The 21,807-nt window shown below is 38.4% G+C and overlaps 1 protein-coding gene across 1 annotated transcript; it reads left to right on the top strand.

The window, feature by feature from the left end:
* On the top strand, window positions 1–17,215 carry LOC108667103. The gene is made up of 10 exons (XM_047881891.1): window positions 1–22; window positions 5,644–5,802; window positions 8,945–9,130; window positions 9,541–9,575; window positions 11,055–11,147; window positions 11,434–11,652; window positions 13,901–14,050; window positions 15,471–15,555; window positions 15,859–16,013; window positions 16,179–17,215. Exons 2-10 carry the CDS (start codon window positions 5,766–5,768, stop codon window positions 16,254–16,256), a joined length of 1,038 nt encoding a protein of 345 aa, XP_047737847.1. The 5' UTR covers window positions 1–22; window positions 5,644–5,765; the 3' UTR covers window positions 16,257–17,215.
* The last annotated feature ends 4,592 nt before the right edge of the window (window positions 17,216–21,807 follow it).

Raw genomic sequence — 21,807 nt, 5'->3', positions numbered from 1 at the left:
TTCCCTTTACCACGTTTTACTGGTTTTCACTTTCAGAGCTGTTAGACTGTTAGGTACCAATTAAACCCAGTTTAGGCAAGGGGCTTTATGGACTAGTTTCCAGTGCTCCTATAAGAATAAATTAGAAAGAAAGAACGTCGCGTCCTGACAGATAGCGCACAAGGCGGTTGCGAAGTGACACTGCTTGAACCGATGATAGCGCGCTTACGAAACTCGTTATCTTGTAAAGGTCAGCGAGTGTATTATCGACCTTAGCTGTGTGTTTCTCAGCTTGTAGTATTTTTAGTACCCAAGTGCACTTTGTCGTGAAAACGAACTGATAACGGAGATAAACGTGGCGCGTGCTTTCGTGAACAGAGTGAAACAAACTCGACAACTCCCACACTTCGGCGTCATTAAGCTTAGTTTAGGTGGGATCCAACCATCCTAAAATATTTTTCAGCCCTACTTGGTAATTTTATGTTCATTTAAATGCAATAATTTTACGGAAGGACCGATCTATATTTACTAAACATAATTAAAGCATAGTCGTGAGTTAACGTTTTTCTTTGCGGAAGTGTTCAAACTGGGAAAACAAATGAAACACTTATGTATTTCAAAGTATTAAAATAATGACGTGGTGTAATAATTATAACTGGAAGCAGAAATTGACCAGAAATAACATATTATGTCACTTGAACTGGATAAAGAACATAGTTCCCACCCCTGCCCTGCCTCCAACTTTTACCCGCCTCCCTCTCTCAATCCCTCCCCTCCCACGGCCTAAACAACTGGGCAGGGTGGCCCAGTGGTTACAGTTCAGAGGATTAATAAATAAAAATGAACAAATTACGGACCAGGCAATAAGTCCAGCAGCTATCCCAATCAATCGTCAGCTATGGAAAGATCGGGTTCCAAAGGGCTGATCCCTAATTGTGAATCAAGTCACGAAAAATTCAAGAATCGGCAACAGGCCATGGGCCTGTTTCTTCAGTGCCGACACTTCTATTCTATTCTATTAGAGCAGAGAGGTGAGAGTTCGACCCCCCCCCCTCTGTGCGCCAGTTTCTGGTCAGAATCGGCAAGGAGGCCGGGCGGTTAAGCAAAGCAGAATTGTAGCAGTTATTATTATTTCGGTTATTATTTCACCGCTCCATTCCGCTAAAGCGCGACAGGCTCAGCTAAGCCCTTGCTCCGCCGGAATCGTCTCACAATTTTCGCTGGGTTTCACTATCATATGATTAATTAAACCAACCAAATGATAAAATTATAATTGAAATCAGATAGTAAATGCATATAAGATAGAAAGTGCTATATGACAACCGAAGCCTTCGCTTACAAGCACATAATCCTGTCCTAGACTTGAGCAGAGGCTCTTAATATCTGAACGTCAGATGTTTTCCGCATTGGTGGACGCAACAGTTATTAAAGTTTTTTTATTTGTAGATTTATTCCGAGTACAGCAAACACACGTGATAAAAAAATACAACTCAGTACTCACTGCAGTGAGTGACAGAGAGCGCATTTTCCCGTCGACGAAAACGTGAAGTCACGGACGGACAGACAGACGGACGGTCAGACGGAAATGGCGAGCACAATAGTGCATTTTTTTCATAAATGAGAAAATGCGCTAAAAATAAGGGCAACCCTTTTTAATAAGGGCAACCCTTTAAAAATAAGGGCAAAAAACAGTACAATATGAATCGATTAATCGACCATATGCCACATGTTATTGTTCGAAAACTTCAAATTTTAAACCCCTCTGCTTGACCGCGATTTTCAATTGGGTTTGATAACCAAAACAATATTTCTGTATCATCAAGTTCAAGATTCACAGTGACCTTCAATTAATCTATTTGATAGTTGCAGTACTTTCCAAAACGTTTAGCGAATAATCTCTTCAATCTTATCAATCAACAAGCTCAATAAATTTATATGAATATATGAATTTTAATAACCTCTAAAGATTTCATTATAAGTATGTTTTACTGTAGGTTGAGTTAGATGTGCACATTTGTAGACTAATTTTAAATTCTGAGCAAATCTCCGGATTCATGAGAGATAAAACGATTTACTGCTAACAAATATTTGTTTACTTTATACCTTAGGGCAAAAAATTCACTAAAAATCAGTTTAAAAAATTAGTTTTGAACTTCTGATACTACATTCGTTTCAGTGTTGTTGTAACGAGCAATTCTCTTGCATTTTATGACTGATCTAAATATTTTGATGAAAATAATTTGCTTATTTTAAAATTACTTTAGAAGTAATTTTAGACAGACTATATTTCTAAAATTTACGAATTTATTTAACACGTACAGGTGCAATAAACGGATTCGATCGAAATGAGTTTTGATAACACTGGAGTGCACTTTGATTTATATCAAACCATATCTTGAATAGTGAAATTGGGCACCAATGGGAATATTTTATACAAAGTTTCAGGTAAACTGCACAATTACTACTCACAAACAAGAAACACAACCATATGTTCGCAGGGTGGCCCAGTGGTTAAAGTTCAGAGTACCAAGATTGGCGCAGAGAGGCGCGGGTTCGATCCCAGCTACCTGCGACAGTGTCTGGTCAGAATCGGCGAGGAGGCCGGGCGGTTAAGCACAGCAGAATTGTAGCAGTGAGTTGCGAGTTCGAGACCGCACAATGCTGTGAATGTTCTGCGATGTTAGGAATCGGCAACAGGCCTACGGCCTAATAAACGCTGAAACCGCTATTATTAGAGTTTGCTGTGTTTTACAGCGTCTTATACTGTGGAGTTACTATTGCGACCCACTCATTCGGCTGAGCACATTCACGCCCAGCAGTGTGATGTCTCTGTACCTGACAGTGACTTTAAGCTGTCTTAGCTTCAACTTCCGGTACACCAGAATTCCGTAGTTTAGAATCTGTATATTTTTAAACAGAGTCCCAGTTTGAATTGTAAATTCAACTGGGACTCTTGGGACTCTCTCAGAAGACCTTTATTTGTAAATTTTGGTTTTTATTTCGTTTTTTTTTTAATTCTACTAACTCGTAACTTTATCAGCATTTTAGAATCTTCGAACTGACGATGGTGCTGGACTCCGAAACGTTATCTTTAAAGATACTATGAATTTCTGTGGAATTTTCTTTGGTTTTATATTTCCTATTGAAATACCAAATTGGAAATGCTTTTGCACGGTGCATCTATCAGGAAAATACGAGCACTTGACCGCTTCGAAAAATGCTTATCACAATATTATCCTTGAAATAACCTACGCATCCGTGTTTATAATTTGTAAACGGATATTATCAATTTATTTAGGCAAGTCCGACCTTTCCTCTAATCTAATCGGGGTATCATCAAATCGGCATCGTAAAGTATGACCTTGAATTATAAAGTATGTTCTTGAATTATTGCTTTTTAACTAACGCAGCTGTCATTAATTGTTCTGCTTGAGTGGAAGTCTAGTAGCTACTTCAAACTATCGCCAGTCATGAAAAGATCCGGTCAAATGACACGATTTTAGATCTATGAACAAGGCACGAAAAGGAAAAGAATCGGCGACAGGCCACATCAGGCCTACACATCAGCGCCGACATCACTATATATGTTATGTTTGAGGCAAATGTGTTTCAGGCACAATATTCATTTGAGTGTCATTAAAACAGAAAAAGTATGCACTGCAAATCTTACCTAAACATTATGTGGAACATCTTTGGATAGTTTATAATTTTAGTATGTATTTTAGACAGATTTTGTTTCCCAATTTTTCCAATAATTTTACGCAGCTTCAATGAACGGATTCTGGGCCCATACTTTCAAAAAAAGTTAAGTGATCGTAAGTTCATCAGCCAATCATTGACGGCCTTTCAAGCCAAATTCACCAATCATAGACAAGGAAATAGAGCGTAAGTACTTACGTTCACTTAGCGAGTTTTGAAAGTATGGCCCCGGGACGAGTTCTAATAATTCTGATTGAACATTGGATTACATCATGATATTCCTTTAATAACAAAATGGGACAACAACGGGAATATTTTATACTTTTTTGGTGAATTACACAGTTTCAGCTCACAAACATAAAACACCAATATGTATGGTAAGTTTATTGTTTTACTGCGTCTTTGGTAACACCGTTTGGGACGTTGTGAAATTTCTGATGTAGCGCTCACGTGTACATTGTATTCCGTACTACATGTAGTTTGTTCTATTAAGTTTCCCTCTAGAATTAATGACTATTTTTAAAATTGGCTCAACTCTTGTACGTTCAAGACCTAAAACTACTGTTCTCCTTGTGAGTATTTTGTAATTAGTTTATGTATGCGTAAGATACTGTATTCATATATGAATATATACTCTCCACGTGGTCGTGTTACTGTATATATTGTTGTGTGATTTTGTTTCAGTATGTTGCGTTCTTGTTGAATAAATTTCTGAATGACTCACTTCGGCTTTCGCTAACGACATAGGATGTGCTTTGTGCAGCAGGCAAATTCGAATATTTTATCGCTCAAATAAACATCTCTGAATATTAATAATAATAATAATAATAATAATAATAATAATAATAGCGGTTTCAGCGTTTATTAGGCCGTAGGCCTGTCGCCGATTCTTAACATCGCAGAACATTCACAGCTTGTTGCGGTCTCGAACTCGCAACTCACTGCTACAATTCTGCTGTGCTTAACCGCCCGGCCTCCTTGCCGATTCTGACCAGAAACTGGCGCACAAAGCTGGGATTAATTCATTAAAATAAATTACACAATATATATAAATTACACAGTAATACGCATCAATGTTTATACGCTTCATATTGAGATTATCAATTTATTTAGGGAAGTCAGACCTTTTCTCTCTATCTAATCGGGGGATCATCAAATCGGCATCGTAAAGTATGTCCTTGAATTATAAACTAACGCGCCTTTTGCTTATTAACTAACACAGCTTCATTGTTCTGCTCGCTGTTGTCAGGCTATCAGCTCGAGTTTGGCTGTCCGCAGCTATTGTCGTTCTCTTATTTATCTAAAATTGTCGTTCCCTTTAGTGCCAGCTAAAAATTTTATTTCGGCCTTACAAATTTAGATCGCATTGGCGCATTACAGAGGTTAAAAATTAAATTGAAAATCATTAGGTCACTCAGAGGTTTGTTTATTTTTCACATGAGAGGACGATGCTCCAACTTATTTTCATGTGCAGAATTTTAGGAGTATATTTAAATGTAGTTGCATTATAGATAAAAATTAATAAACAATTAAGAATATGATAGATGAACAGTTACTGTTATAATTTTTCATTTCTCTCATTAACCAAATTTTACACTTCTACATCGACAAGTAGTCTAAAGCATGTTAGAGTTAAAAATTTCGTTATATTCAAGTTTTGTGCATCTAAATGACGTCTAGATAATTCTAGCTCCTAAAAAATAAAAGAAATTAGAGAAATAACTCATTTGAGACGAATATCTTGAAACATTTAAAATATTGGATAAATCGGCAGAAATATTTTATTGCTAATATACGTCTTGCACTCTAAAATTTCAAAGTTTAATTTCAGCGTCATTTCCCAGTAATAAACAAATTGGGTTAATAGGTATACAAATATTTACAGAATTGACAGACTTTAGTTGCATTATTTTCCTCATTATAAATTTAGGTTTTGATGATTCTGAGCTTTCAATTTTCATTCAGATAAAGTAGGGATCAAAAGATAAATTAGAGAGTACACTCGCTCAGTTGACCTGTATACGGTTACCGTTGAACGGCAGTAAATTATTTCCCAGCGTTTTGCTTCACAAAATTGTACCGAAACCATGGAGTCACGAGATCCGCAAGGTAATGAGCCATCAAGTAAGTTAATTATATGTTTTTAGAATATAAAATTATTTTTAAGCCTAATAAAGGGCCAGTTTAATAACACAAAATAAAGGGTCAGTTTAATATTTCGCCTTAATAGGGTAAAAACTCGTCTTATTTGGCGAGAAAACAGAAGGCAAACCTTTAGTTGTTGTCGCACGATACAAAGACAGAAAGAAACATCAACTGAAGTGCGATGATGCTGAAATTAGATTAATTTATTCGACGAACCTGCCCAGAATTTGGAAAGATTGAACCACACATTAAATATTTCCTAATGCTTTTACTTCTCGAATTTCCTAGCAATTGAAATATACGAGAGATCTTAAAAACGTCCTACCTATATCTCTTTATCTCAATTTATATTCAATCTGAAGGTAATGATCCAGGGGAAAAAATTATTGATTGAATTAATTACCTGAAAATTAACGATCAATAATTCCATCTGTAATGGGTAATAAACTTTGGGCCTTGTGCCAAAATCATGTCCCTGCTAGTTTAGGCTGATGCTTGTGAATTGATGATACTGTAGTAGGCATAATTGATAATTTAATATAATATAAGTGTTCGGACTGTTAGTAAAGGATTGGACAGCCAAGAGACCAGCTGCCTATACTTTCAAAAAAAGTTAAGAGATCGTAAGTTCATCAGCCAATCATTGACGGCCTTTCAAGCCACTCTTTTAAAAACAGTTAAGAGATCGTAAGTTCATCAGCCAATCATTGACGGCCTTTCAAGCAAAATCCACCAATCATAGACAAGAAAATAGAGCGTATGTACTTATATGTTCACTTAGCGAGTTTTGAAAGTATGGACCCCAGCTGCCTTTCGCCCCGTTATTTTTTTTCGAATATTACACAGCAAATAAAGCTGGTTTGTTATTGTGCATACGGATATGTGGTTTATATTTTCCTTCTGTTGTCTGTTACTCAAATGCATTCCAGTACCAGATGCCACAACATAAGTGATTGTTTGTTTTTGCATGGTAGTTTTGTGTCGTACCTTGAGTAACATATATAATAACAACTCTTTTTCTTGTTATCGATTTTTTATTGTATTCAGATCAGATTCAGCCTGGCAAGGATCAGGTCCAATGCACGAGTTGATCCGTCATAAAATTGTCTAAGCCAGAGAGAAGATAGAGTACAGTCTGAGTACAATGTTAGAAAAAACGGTGAAAAAACGGTCTTACTGGCGTTCTGGTGGCCGCGGTTGCCCCGTGAAAATAAACCGTTTCGTCGTTTTTATCAGATGTTTTACGGATTTGTAGTGCTAAATTAGGGTAAAAACGGCGACACGGTGTTTATTTTCACGTGCCGATCGGCCACTAAACGCCGGCAATACCGTTAACGCTAATTTTTCTAACAGTTTAGAAACAGTCTGAGTAGAAAAGATAGAGTTGAGTAGAGTCGCTTTTCTTGTAGAGTCCGTTAGAGCTCTTACAAGATATATTAACCAACGTGGTCACGCCGGCGTTTCACTAAGAGATGAAAAAGATTGTAACTGTAGATTAAAATATTTCGATCAAAATTAATGGCTAATAGATGAAATAGAATAAATAATATAGAGGTAATTATTGGCTTTAATTTTTTATGATGAACTAGTGGACGGATAAATCCAAATTGGAAAGAAAATATCCTCTGTTTTTTGCGTCGTTAAATATCTGGCTTCAAAATGAGTCAAGATGCACCTTTAAATTGTCTTATTTTCCACTGGAAAGACTTTTGATGACAAATTTGGCAGTATTTTGTCAAATTGTTGCGAAGTAATAATGTCTGTAAATCAGTTGTTTATCCTGCAAGAATAATGCACTCCAAAATCCACTCATTTTTTATGGCTGAGAATCTAATTCCGGGTCCGCTTGGGCGACCTTGAGTGCAGAATACAACTTTATTTTATCTCCATAAAACTTGCTTAGAGACATCGTGCAAATCTGACCCGGACTTTTACAAGTACATGCGATAACTAAAGAGCGCTCATCGTACATATCTGATCTCACTGTACGCATGTTTGTATATATACAGAATGTACCTATTGAAGACTGTCTTTACTAACTATAAATCGAAAATAGTTAAAAAAAATATAACTCAGTACTCACTGCAATGAGTGACTGAGAGCGCATTTTCTCGTCGACGAAAACTTGATGTCACGGACGGACAGACAGACAGACGGACATGGCGAGCACAATAGTGCATTTTTTCCATAAATGAGAAAATGCGCTAAAAATAGAGAGCCATTCACTCATCGACACAAACATGGAAGTAACATCAGAAGAAGACAAGTTTTAGATAAGACTCGAAATACGGTATAAGTTTCGGAACCTTTTACCCACAGAATAGTTCTTTTTGAATGGGAATGGTCTCAACTTGAAAAGTGGATTTGATAGAGCACTTTTTAGCGCATTTTCTCGTTTATGGAAAAAATGCACTATTGTGCTCGCCATGTCCGTCCGTCCGTCTGTCTGTCTGCCCGTCTGTCCGTCCGTCTGTTCGTGACCTAAGGTTTTCGTCGACGAGAAAATGCGCTCTCTAGCTGTCACTCACTGCAGTGAGTACTGAGTTACATTTTTTAGATTTAAAGACAAAAGCTTATTAACAACTTGTTGGCCGGTTATAGTTTATTATATAATTAAGTGATATTACTGAAACTAAAAGCAAGCATTTCCCATTTACAAAACTTTAATTTTAAATTTTCCCGTATTAAAGCATAAGGAAAATTGAGTGTAGATGCACATATTTGCGAATGAAATTATTTTCCTTGAGTTTTCTTGCCATCTGGTCTAAAACGTAACTAAAATAGGTAAAATGTATGATTTCGCACATTAATTACCATAAAAAATGCAGGAAATAATTTTGGGAAAGCTTATTTTGAACATACCATCTTAATTAAGGTGTGTTGTTAATCATAAAGAGTGTCGAATTGTCAATGTCCGAGATGAAGCTCAACCTTCCATGGACCCTGAAAACAAATACACAATCCTTTCCCTGATTATCATTCTTAACTTTATTCTATTTAGTCTCTCCATAATATAAGAAACAGATATAAGACTGTAGTTTAACAACAAAGCTCACGTGAAATAATTTATTCTTTTATGACATTACTTGCTGATGAAATAATATTGATTGTTTTGTTGCAGGTCCCGAATTGAAAACCAAAAAATCCCAATTCGATGTCGCTAAGAGCAGACTGCAATTCGAGTCGAACTCGAAAGGAGGTATCTTGCCAGGACTCATTCCGAACAAGAAGGGCATCCCATTTGTCCGGAGCACTGTTGAGAAAAGAATAGGACCTCTCTATGAGAATGAAGACGACATCCAGCAAGGTAAGGGTGAAAAATTTATGACAAATTCATGTTATTGAGAGCAGTCGACGTTATTAGCCAAGCTCCGCTGCGTCCAGCAAATGATAACTTTTTTTTCTGACATATGAAAATAGTGTTATTTGTATGAGCAAACATTATCTTATTATCTAAAAATGCTTATTATCTAAATAATAAGCATTTTATTATTTACTTGTGAAGCAAGCATTTGTTCTTCAAATAAATTTCCAAGAGTGAGCATATTATCGATAGATTTTTCTTCTTTTTTATAAATAAAAATTTATTGTGGCTAAAATTATTGGACTGAAGTAGGACAAATATGCTACTTTCAAATTTAAAAAGGATTTCTGCCTGCGGGGCAGAATAAATAAATGAAGTCAAGAAATTTTTAAAATCGTTGTATTTATTCTTAGGTGCAGCAGGAGACCCTACAAATCTCATACCCCCGGTGAGTCGGCATAAAATTAGTTATTGATTGCGAACTTACCCACATATCCACTCCAGTCTTTGCCGTTTATTAACATTAACCGTTTATAACATTAAGACCACACTAGTACGTATAAGTGTACTACATACTCTGTAATCATGCATAATACAGGAACATAAAGACAGGTTGGCTCTGAACAATGTGAGCAACGTACTGCTATCTCGGGTTTGGATACAGTTAGTTCGTCGAGAAAAGGTACTTTTACCTTTTCAACCACCTTCCAAAGTCGTTTTTATTTTTATCATACCGTTTAAAGTGGAAATTAATAGTATAAATTGATTTCTTTCAATCGTATTTTAGAAAGTGCGACAGTTTATATATTTTATTCTGTACAGATTGAGAGTATAGCAGTTACAGTATATTTCTGCTCATTGTCCACAGTACATTAGTGCGTTTCTAAGGCGACAATTACATTTTTCCATTCGGTAAGGATTTTCGCATGCTGGTGGGATTGAGAGGTTTTATGAGAAGACTGTAAGACTGATAGTGACACTAAAATGTTCAGATGCTAGCAACCGGTGTGATGAGTATCACATCTGTCAGATTACGCTGCCGCATCTCATAGGAGCAAATTTATCTCTAAAATACGTACTCACTTCTCATGACAAAACAGCGAGCGTTTACAATCTACAAAAGATTTTTTAATGGGTTAGTACGATTAATCGCTCCCAGGCCTGAACAATATACTAAATTAGATAAGGAGTCAACTTGTCATTAAACGTTATTCGTAGTTAGGGACAATTCTAATCACGATTGCAATGTGGCTCGTTTAAAATTCTAAACATTTTTCTCCCTGTTTATGGGTGCTTACTAGATGGCACACAGAAGTGGGCAGTAGCGCGCTCCATGTATAGCGACAGCTACTAGCGGCCGCTACATTTTCAGTAGCGGTAGCGGTAGCGGCACTACATTTAAGCAATTGTAGCGGTAGCAGTAGCGCCCGCTACTTTTAGAGCATATAGCGGTAGCGGTAGCGGCACTACATTTAAGCAATTGTAGCGGTAGCAGTAGCGCCCGCTACTTTTAGAGCATATAGCGGTAGCGGTAGCGGCAGCTACATTTCAAAGTAGCGCTGCCCAGCTCTGCAGGCACACATCTGGGTGGCGGAGTTCAAAGCCACAATTAAGATTGTAGCGATGAGTTGAGTGTTCGATCCCTGCTTTCTATAAATTTTCTGTTCAAATTCGGTGGGGGATTACGGGTGGTTGAAAACAGCGAGATTTGCGTTGAAATTAACGAGCCTCTAGATAATTCTGCGGTGTCTAGAATCGGCGTCAAACCAGATTTGGCCTGTCACTGGAGACACTACTATTAATATTTTTTAATGTACAGTAACTTACACAAAAAGAGTGGATTTAAAAGTTCTAGTTTGATCTTTATGAAGTATTTATCATATTGCAGTACTTACATATATCTTGCCTAACTTTATTCATCATTCAGGTTATTAATCGCGAATCGAAACCTGTGTTTCCTCCTGCTAAGCCGACAAGATCTGCACTCGCGACCACTTCATCGACGCAAAATGAGAGCGTGGTGCGTTTGCTTTCATATTTCTTGCATTGCAGGTATTTTTCTTTGATTTGAGATGCGGGAATTTAAAACTTGGAATCTAGAAAACGCAGACAATTTTTTATTCATTAATATTTCTATAATTCAATGAAGTTAGATTGAGTATCAGGTATTTATTTTATTCAATTCAAAATGCGGGATTTTAAAACTTGAAATCTAGAAAACGCAGACAATTTTTTATTCATTAATATTTCTATAATTCAATGAAATTTTATTGAAAATAAGGTATTTACTTTATTTATCTACTCAGGACGAAATTGAGTTGCGCAACGAAGAAAGTTTACGACAACTTAAACTTAAGTTGGCAGCCGCTGCCTCTGTGGATGTTGCTGTGAACGCCGCCAGCGCGCCGGCCATCAAGGACCAAGTGTCACCGCGGCGCAGCCTCGACGCGCTGCCGGGCGTGGTGGACATGGCTACCTTGATAGCGTCACCACGCACCATCCCGGTCACCATCACTGTCCCGACAGTGAGTAAAACGCATGGTTGAACTATATGAGGTTGACCCACGAGGATTTCCGTCATGCAGTTCAGCTTTCTTGTTACGTAACTGAGATCGAGAAACGTAAACAATCCTGTCATTCCCATGACGGATTGGTTGACTAGTTTGATCGCCTTTCGGTGATTGGTTAATGCCTGTGACGTCACTGAGATCAGTGACGTCACAGGCAAGCAACACACTACATCCGCAAAAATGAGCTTCTCAACCATGGGTCAGCATTATACTAGCAGCTAGCTCAACCATAAGTAAAATGTGTCACGATTTGCGGAAATAAGCTCTAAATAATTATTTTCAAGCAAAAAATGTGGTTCTGCTTCTTTTTCTTTTCAATTCAATTGTCAGTTAAACTGGAGATGTCTTGCTTCAGCGGAATGCGTTTCATCAGATATGTTACCTAATTTTTCCAACCAAACCTAAAGCCTCTTTCACACACGACGTGAAATGCCGCATGCATCGAAAAACACACAGCGGTATTTGCCGCGTTATCATTCACACAGGACGGCAAATACCACATGCGGCAAAAAAACGCCAGGGTATTTACTGTACAATCATTCACAAAAGGCGGCTTTTTACGCTTGAATCTCTCAGCATTGCACTTTATTGCAGTGCTGTTCTCCATAAGTGGTGATTAGTTTTTGTAAGCTCTATATAAATGTCTTCTCTAAGTAAAGAAAAGAAGGCTCTCCTGTTGTACTTACTGCATAGAAGACAGCAAAGGAGGAAAATAAGTCGGTGCAGGGTTCAGCATATAGTACATATATAACCCCAAGAAAGAGAATTTGCCACACTATTTGAAAAATTAAGAGGAGATGCAGCCAAATTATTTAATTATTTCAGTACTTCAGCAGAAAGTTTCGACGAATTGTTGTCTGGACCAGACTACCTGCTGTCTGTACCAGACTAGATGTGCGTCAAAACCGCTGCGTCAAAACATAACATAACATAACATAGTGATGTCGGCTCTGAAGTGTAGGCCTGATGTGGCCTGTCGCCGATTCTTTTTCCGTTAATACTGACACGTTGTCGTCTACCTACTAGAAAATCTCTGATCCATTGGAGTACGTTTCCGTCAATCCCCAAGGACTTCACTTTACGCAACAGCCGCTCATGCGGAACACTGTCAAATGCTTTGGCAAAATCGAGGTACAATGCATCCACTGGCTCCCTTTCGTCCAGCAGGCGAGTCCAATCGTTCAATGTAGATAATAAGTTAGTGGTGCAGGATCTGCCGGCAATAAAACCATGTTGACAATCTGATATGAGATGGTGAGCAGTCAAGTGATCGATAATCCTATCCTTCACAACAGATTCCATCAGCTTAAAAACAACACTTGTAAAAAAGTCGCACAGTGTGAAAGGTTACATTGAATACCATTGCAAGCTAAACTGTTTCGGCAAATACCGCAGCAGTTTTGGACGAACACACGCATGCAGCATGCGTCAAATTTGACGCTGCGTTGAAAGCCGTCGTGTGTGAATAGCAGTGAAGATTACGTTCGTCCGCTGAGGTTCGACGTGAAATACCGCTGCGTGTTTTTTGACGCATGTGGCATTTCACGTCGTGTGTGACTGGGGCTCAAGTGCTGAATGCCTGGGCTCGTTTTTCTTAAACTTTGGAACGTATATCACAAATAATCGTGAATTCTATCAAATTCTACTACGAGTATATTGAAGAAAAATTGTCCAAGAAGACGTTGATGGAGTAAAATTTTGGTTTAGGTGCACCCTATGTATGAATATACTTTTCATTGAAAGTAGTGTTACGAGTAAAGTGGGAAAATCGAGCTCTAAAAAGTGTTAATACGAATCGAAATTATTCCTAACACTGGTTTAATGCTGAAAATATTTACTTCAGACCGCTGTGAGTCTTGTTTACACTTAATATATGAGATAAGTGTTGACTTGATGAGCCATTTATGTCGGCAAACTTACTAGTTAACGAAACAGTGCATTTTATTTGTTACCACTCCATAAATCAAACAAGGATAAATTGGAAACGGAGTCATTATAACTTTTAATTTAATGATTATCATACTTGCCTTGTTTTCGACAATTCATAGTCTTAAATGATTTCTTTCAAATAATTAAATAGATTTATGAATGAATATTAATTATCAATAATATTCATAATGAGATATCAATATTACTGGACTATTTCGTTCAAATCATGAGAAATATTTGGACGAATATAAAACATTCTTGAATCATTTTACAGGATGTTCCGATTTTGTGTGGAACGTTTCTCGGCACTGTTGCGGTGAACACCTCACTCAAGGGCATCACAAATGATAAGAAATTGAAGTTATCTCTGATGTGTCTCGCCATCATCCAGGGTTCAAAGAGCTACGTAATATGTGATGGAATTGTGAGTACTCAGTTATAACGATAGTCGAAAGTTGGAACTATAATTTGCTAACAAAGGCGTGAAGAAATTTATTTTACGACGTTTAACCCTCTACCGCCGAACGTGAGTAACCGGAGCAATATTGTCACACAAGCCTAGCCGAAAAGGACGCGTTCTAGTGAGCGCAAAATGACTTGCACTGATGGTTGCCGCCACGTCCAACTATAATATGTTCTCTGTTGCGTACAAACGTCGTCAGGTTGCTATACTCAATAGTTTACGTGTAATTGTATGTTCCCGGAGAGTGACATACAGCGTTAGAGTGTCAAAACGTTCTTTCCAACCGTTTTATGGTGTTCTAACACAAGTAATTTTTCTGCCACTTTTCTTCCATAATTTTAACATGACACACAAACAAAATTATTCAATTTTGCTTGACTATTTTTTCCAGAGGGTCTTAAATGGTGTTATTATATATTCTTCGTCCTTTCACGTCTAAATAAGATTACTACTGGGCGAGGTAAACGGTTTCCAACAGCACTTCTGAATGTCCTGCATCAAATTTGTAAAGTAACTTGTCTCAGGAAATTATCGATAAACTATCTCAACCCAGGACTGAAATGCGCTATATACATATACCTGAAGAATACAAGCTTTTCTCTTCTAATTTTTAGACAGAAGCAATATAATCCTCAGAAAAAGCGAGAAAAGTAAACTCCTATTATATTTATGTGAGCTATATTCTAAACGCATTTGCAATGATAGGCTTCTTACATTTAACGATCGTCTGTCAATGCGGTGAATACTTTAAGTGATCCTTCGGACGGACTGAAAGGGAAGTCGTTTTATTTGTCTCCCTTCGCTGCCTCACATTAAGTTTTCTTATTTGTCTCCCTTCGCTGCCTCACATTAAGTTTTCTTATTTGTCTCCCTTCGCTGCCTCACATTAAGTTTTCTTATTTGTCTCCTTTCGCTGCCTCACATTAAATCGTCTTATTTGTCTCCCTTCGCTGCCTCACATTAAATCGTCTTATTTGTCTCCCTTCGCTGCCTCACATTAAGTTTTCTTATTTGTCTCCCTTTGCTGCCTCACATTAAGTTTTCTTATTTGTCTCCCTTCGCTGCCTCACATTAAATCGTCTTATTTGTCTCCCTTCGCTGCCTCACATTAAATCGTCTTATTTGTCTCACTTCGCTGCCTCACATTCGTTGTTCATCGTTATTTACTGACGGGCTTACCATCAAATTCTCAAACGCTCCATTTGACGTTAATATTTTCCTGCACAATAATGTAGTCAATCATGTTCGTTAAATCAAGATTTCACTTGACGAACCTTAAACACGAATTCGAATTCTTTCAAATTTTTTGAAGTCGCATCTGAGATTTCTATATCTTTTGTGATTTTTTGTAAGGAAATTAATATCTATACTTATTTTCCAGGAAGTTGGGAAGCGCGAAGAAAAAGACCTGAATGCGCCAGTGAGGATCTTCCTTGACACCGATAACGTCCTTCTCATGATTCCGAGTAGGTGCTTTTGATTGAGATCTTTTTTATACCATCTTTTTTCTATCATCATACCATCATAAAATATTTTAATTTACTGCTTAAATTATGGAACTGTGGTTTATTTTGATAAATAAATAAACTTTGGCTGACCAAGCCTCATCTTAATTTTTAAATTTTTTAAGGATGCCACTAATATTTTCTTCACTCAAATTGGTTTAGAACCCAAGTCAATATCAGGAACTTAGAAGAAAAGTTCATGTTCACAGTACGTAATGACTGATTGATTTAAAATATTTAGGTATTATTTTATTCGCTGACCAGGTTTGAAAGGTGATGGCCGCAAGCTGGCTCTTCATCGGCTGCATATGATCGGCGCCGTGCACGGCTTCAACGACGGCACGCACACGGTCGTGTACGCGGGGCACAACGAGTTCACGAAATGCCGGTCCGCCGTGGCGGTGACGCTCTCCGACGAGGTGGCCAAGAACCAGCTCGTCGATCACATCGTGCAGGGCGGCAAGAAGAGATTGGCCAGACAAAATACTACCCATTAGGGAATTGTGAAACTATCGATTAAGTGGCGCTGGTTTAAAAACCACTCTGATTAGAATTTGGAAGTGGCCTTACTGAGGCTGTGATAGGTGGCCAAGAACCAGCTCGTCGATCACATCGTGCAGGGCGGCAAGAAGAGATTGGCCAGACAAAATACTACTCATTAGGGAATTGTGGAACGATCGATTAAGTTGCGCTGGTTTAAATAACATCCTGATTAGAATCAACTAATTGTGAGACAGATAAAATACTACCATTAGTAAATTGTAAAACTATCGATTAAGTTGCGCTGGTTAAGAAACATTATGATTAGAATCAACTTATTGTGAGAGCAGATGATATGTGATTTATATAAACTAGAAAGAATACTCTGTGTCTACTGGCGAGTCTGATTTGAGGCAAACGAATTTCATATAGTTATTATATTTTGCAAAATCATGAAATATTTTTTCTATCGCCAGTCATACCTTATTCTTAACTCTATGTTGCAGTTTAGACACATGGAGCAAATTAAATTTTCTGATAGCCGATGATAAGATGTAATTGGAATTCTGAGCCTCTGCTTCGTATTTATTAGGAACAATAGTTAAAATCATTATCACATTTAAATTAAGAAAATAAATTAATGTATTTTCATTTATGGAACATCTCGTATTCATTTCTGAAAGTAATTTCCTTAATTTCTCAAATGTCGTCTACGAATGATTTAAATTTTACTAAATAGAAGCTCAAAAACTTGGTACGATTCTTTGAAGCCAAGTTTCTAGGAGAAGATCAATGCTATTGGCCTGTGCTGCTTAAAAAAATTCTCAATATTGGCTCCGTTTGTTTAGGTTCAATCGCTAGCAGTTAAAAAACCCACAACAACGATGGGTTTTCAGAGTAAATATTGATTTCTGTATGACTAATTTTCCATTGATCAAACTTTTGAGCAGCAATTTTGCACGAACTTTCTCATTTACTATGTTTAAATTAAATTATATGGTGAACTATTTAAAATCCGTGATTCTAACAGATATTTTTCTTGCTGGTGAAACTATATGTGCACACAAGTAGGAATGTGTGTTAAATTATTTTATTACGTATGAGTAGAAAATAGTCACAGGAAAGTGTACTTGCCCTTCACTCGGATAAAAACTCAATGAAAATCAATGAATTAAAAGATATATCCAGTACAATTAACTAGTATCGCGATTGTTTACTTTGTATAAATAGTTGAACGTATATCTTAGTAATGGGCGCACCTATAGAGCGACAATTTGTTCCACGTTGGGACTAATAATTAACCCTCTACCGCCTGACACTAGTAACCAGAGCAATATTGTCACAAGCCTACTTCCCAAAAAGGATTCTTTCTAGTGAGCGCAAAATGACTTGCACTGATGGTTGCCGCCACTTACGACTTTAAAATGTTCTCTGTAGCGTACAAACGTCCTCAGGTTGCTATACTCAATAGTTTACGCAGAATTTAAGTTGAAAGTTATGTTCCCGGTGAGTGACATATGGCTGTAGAGGGTTAAGAAGGTTTCACCAGCCCCATTCCATTACTGCCCTCCAGAGTAGTGCTACACTGTGTGCCTCACAATGCACATCCTCATACATTTCGAATTCTGGTCGCGGATAATTTGAGGATCCTTGGTTGGTGTCGCAAATTGAGGTTGTGTATACCTTGTAAGACGTGGGAATGCTAGCAGCATGGTATGCGTACCTTAAGGTCTGCGACTCGTGCGAAACGTTTGGTTGTACCAAATGCGGAAACGCCCTGTGGTTGGGCTAAGGCGTGTAAGTAATTATGTTTCGTATTGTGGATGGAAAAACGGTAAGAGTTTTCCTCAATAATGGGACTAGGCCTGGAGACCAGGTTACGCACTGTATTACAAATGTGTAAATGATTATGACTACTGTAGTTACTTAATGTTGCAATGTCCTAGGTCGGTGCCAATATTATAAATATATAATAATTCATATTCAACAGTATTCCAATTGCAGTTGATAACTAATTGTGACGCTTAAGGCAATAACATAAATAATAATATTGAGCTAGAGTTGATGGGTAACACTGCTAAATTATAATGGTCTAGCAACACTCTTAGAAAATGAGTTGCGGGGGTAACTTGAGGAAACGTATCTACATGGTCACTGCAACCTCTTTGAGATGGGCCGTAAGTGTGCAGTGCGAACGTTCAAAATCAAAACAAAACGTATAATTATTTCAGTGCACCGCGGGTAAATTCAAGTAAGTAACTAATTAGTTTGAGATCGATTCTGATGGTAGAATAACTCTAATTGGCGAAACACTTGCTTTTTGTTACCTCGGTCTATTTATAATAAGTAATTTCGAGAAACGTACAAGTAAAGTCGAATAAGCATCATGGGTAACAAGAATAGATCAATAGAGAGTTTAACATAACAGCTTTGAATTATTGTTTGTTATAATAGCGTGAACGTCAAGCGTTTTTTACATTATAGTGGCACTGAATTTCCATATCCGGATGATCACATCATTAAAACCGAAAGCAAATGGCTATTCTTCACATGTCTAGACTCGCTCCAGACAATACCTATTGTTTTTTCCTATCCTAAATATCACCCGATGATTATTCTTATCTCTGCCAAGTACATGCGAGATTGCACAGCGAGACAGCGAGATTGCATAGATGGTCGAAGTGAGATGGCAGTACGGCAGCAATGACGATTAGAAGGGAAGTGATTGCTTCTGACATGGCGTTCATTCCCAGAAGTTACAACTTCATTAGAGATGTGACATCTTTCTGATACCTATATTAAAAAGGTACGCAAGATACTTAGTAACACCTCCACCAAGTTTTGAAAATTTATTATTTGGTCTTGAAATGGTTTGTAAATCTGGTCCCCAAACTCGACCGAACCGAAATTTTAAAGGACTGTACTGTGGCATTAGCTGAACGAGACGTCAATAGCAACCCTGGCGTGAGTGGGGCAGGTTAATCAGACGTACAAGGTGGTCGTCAGAGATCTCTTCTGGGAGGTTGTAGCGACGACCTGCTCTATATTGCACGGTCGTACTGATGACGAGTTATATGCCTAGAGCGAATCCATGCATTACAAAGGTTACAGAAGTTTTTCATTAAGTTCTGGTTTGCTTGTGAATTAATTTGCGTTATATGCCATTCTAACTATTTTTATGGCAGCCCAAAAACTGAAGGCGGTACTATATCAGTGTTGCATTATTATGGGAACTATATTTCATGTAAAATAATTGCTGTCGCCAGAGATTTTTTAACATGACGGAAAACACAAAAACTCCAAGCTGATTTCTACATAGTGGACACTAACGTTAAACTGCACTCCTTCTAAGCTTGCTTATCGATATCCTGTAAACAAAATAACAGGCTAGAATAAGAAAAATAAAACACCAGATATTCGGGAAGTGTTTTTTATTATTCCAAATTGCGTTTTGCAAAAGCATTCATAGGTTGTCTATGCGCAATTATATATTATATTATGCAATTCGTGATTGGTTGTAGGCCTTTGTTAAACAGCAAATATCCTCGCTAGCTGCATATCACATAGCAACCATCATACCCACAGCGTTGTCTCACAAGGACACGGCCGCAAACGCGCCAGAGCAGGGGCCACACTCTCAAAAAAAGATAAGAGATCGTAAGTTCATCCGCCAATCATTGACGGCCTTTCAAGCCAAATCCACCGATCATAGATAAGAAAATAGTGCGTAAGTACTTACGTTCACTTAGCGAGTTTTGAAAGTATGGCCCCAGATCACTGCGCCTGCTGTCACCCCAGTCCTGAGAGACCCGGTGCCAGAGGGCAATTTGCCCGCACACGAGTCAGAGAATTAGAGAATTTTAACTTGGCTCTGCATGCAGAACTTAGCGTATCCCTCAAGAGCGCGGGCGAGGCAGGAGGTGTCGGCTCTGTCTTGAATATCACTGAAGTTCATCGTTGCTGTTTGACGGTTATATTTTGTTGTGCCTGTTGTTAATTTGTACAGCTTAGGCCCAAGTGATGCAATGAAGTGTTTCGTCGGAAACGACTGGAGTCAGTAAAATGCATAAATTGTTCATTGCGAAAGTGTGCAGGACACCCCTCCTTTCCAGTTTTGTTTTTGAGCAACCGAGAGCCGGCTGGGATAAATCGGGCGCAGAAAAAGCGTAAACAGTTAAACTAGAATGATGTTGAAGCATACACCATTCGTGAAACAGTGAAAGCAGAGTGTCAAATCGTCATAAGAGACGGGTCGTTTTTTAAGAATTTTACGTTTTCTTTCATTTTTCGAAAAATTAACACGAAGAAAAAATTTTTTCTTTTGGTTTTACACATGTGTACCGAGTTTCAAACTGATCCGTCAGTAAATAGCTGAGATTTAATTTTGCCCAGACGCTCCTCTTAAGGTTGGTTTGCCATACCTGACTCCAGGCAATCAATCATTAGCGTCGATGGCAGAACTCATTTCAACCCAGTTTTGTGTGTATGTGTGTCTATGTTTGTCAATTGTCACAATATGAATAAATTATTTATTCCTGTCGTCGTGTTGAGAAACCTGGGTTAACACTACTGTACCACCATTTGCGGTCCATCCGCCAAACCTGTGACCTTGACTCTCCAGGTAATCAAGGTTATCGAGAAGGTAGTGGTCAGGAGGCATTTCCAGTATGTGGAAGAGCCTGAATTTTCGCCATTGAAAAACGGACTGAGAGGCCATTTGACAGATTTACTCGAAGTCGATTGGAGATCCGAGTTTCTGGAGTTGAATGCCGAAGCAATTTACAACAAGGTGTGCGAAGCATTTCTGCAGGTATGCGCGTCATGCGCAGGGAAGAACGACCCCCAAACGGAACACAATTCCTATGGACAGACAAATCCACTTGAGAAAATGAGCTATTCGTAAGAAGAAAATTGAGGATACTGAACGACAACTGCAGGATTCATAGAGGCTGAGCACCAGCTAGGTGGCGGAGACGCGAGCGGTGGCTGCCATTAAGAATCCCAAATATTTCTACACGTATGCCTAGTCAAAGGCCAAATCAGGCCCACAGTGGTGCCTGCTGAACATTGAGTTTGGAACATCGGATCTAGAGAGGAGAATCCAAGAATTATCTAGTTATTCGGCTCCTGGGCCCTTGCAGTACATGTTACTGAAAAAATGTGTCGGTGCACTAAAGGTTCCTCTGAATTTGCTCTGGAAAACATCTTTGAGAGAAGGAAACGTTACTTAGTAACCTAAAATTACGGCTAATAACCCTAATCTAAATAGGAGGTGCGAGAGACAAACCCCAAAATTACAGGCCGGCTACATTAACATCACACGTAATCAGGGTATTTGAGAAGGTCGTGGCCAGAAGAAAGGTGCAAAACATGTAGGAAGCTGACTTTTTCAACAGAAGACAACACGATTCCGGGCAAATTCGCTCCTGTTTATCTCAGTTATTGGAGCATCTCCACCAAATTTTGGTCATGCTGGAGGTGGGGGCCGAGGTGGATGTGGTGTATTTAGACCGCGAAAGCGTTTGACAAAGTTGGCCATGGAGTGATCTTCAGAATGTTAAGACTATTGCAGGATCTACAGGCGAATTGTTGGAATGGATCCACAACATCCTGACTGAAAGACTACGAGCTGTCGTTGTCGGAGGCTCGAGATCCGCGAGGCTGGGGTGACGGGTGGAGTACCACAGGGAGATCCGCGAGGCTGGGGTGAAGGGTGGAGTACCACAGGGAGAT

The sequence above is a fragment of the Hyalella azteca genome, unplaced genomic scaffold (assembly GCF_000764305.2).
Source record: "Hyalella azteca isolate HAZT.00-mixed unplaced genomic scaffold, Hazt_2.0.2 contig9085, whole genome shotgun sequence".
NCBI lineage: Eukaryota > Metazoa > Arthropoda > Malacostraca > Amphipoda > Hyalellidae > Hyalella > Hyalella azteca.
This window is presented reverse-complemented; position numbering and strand designations above follow the sequence as displayed.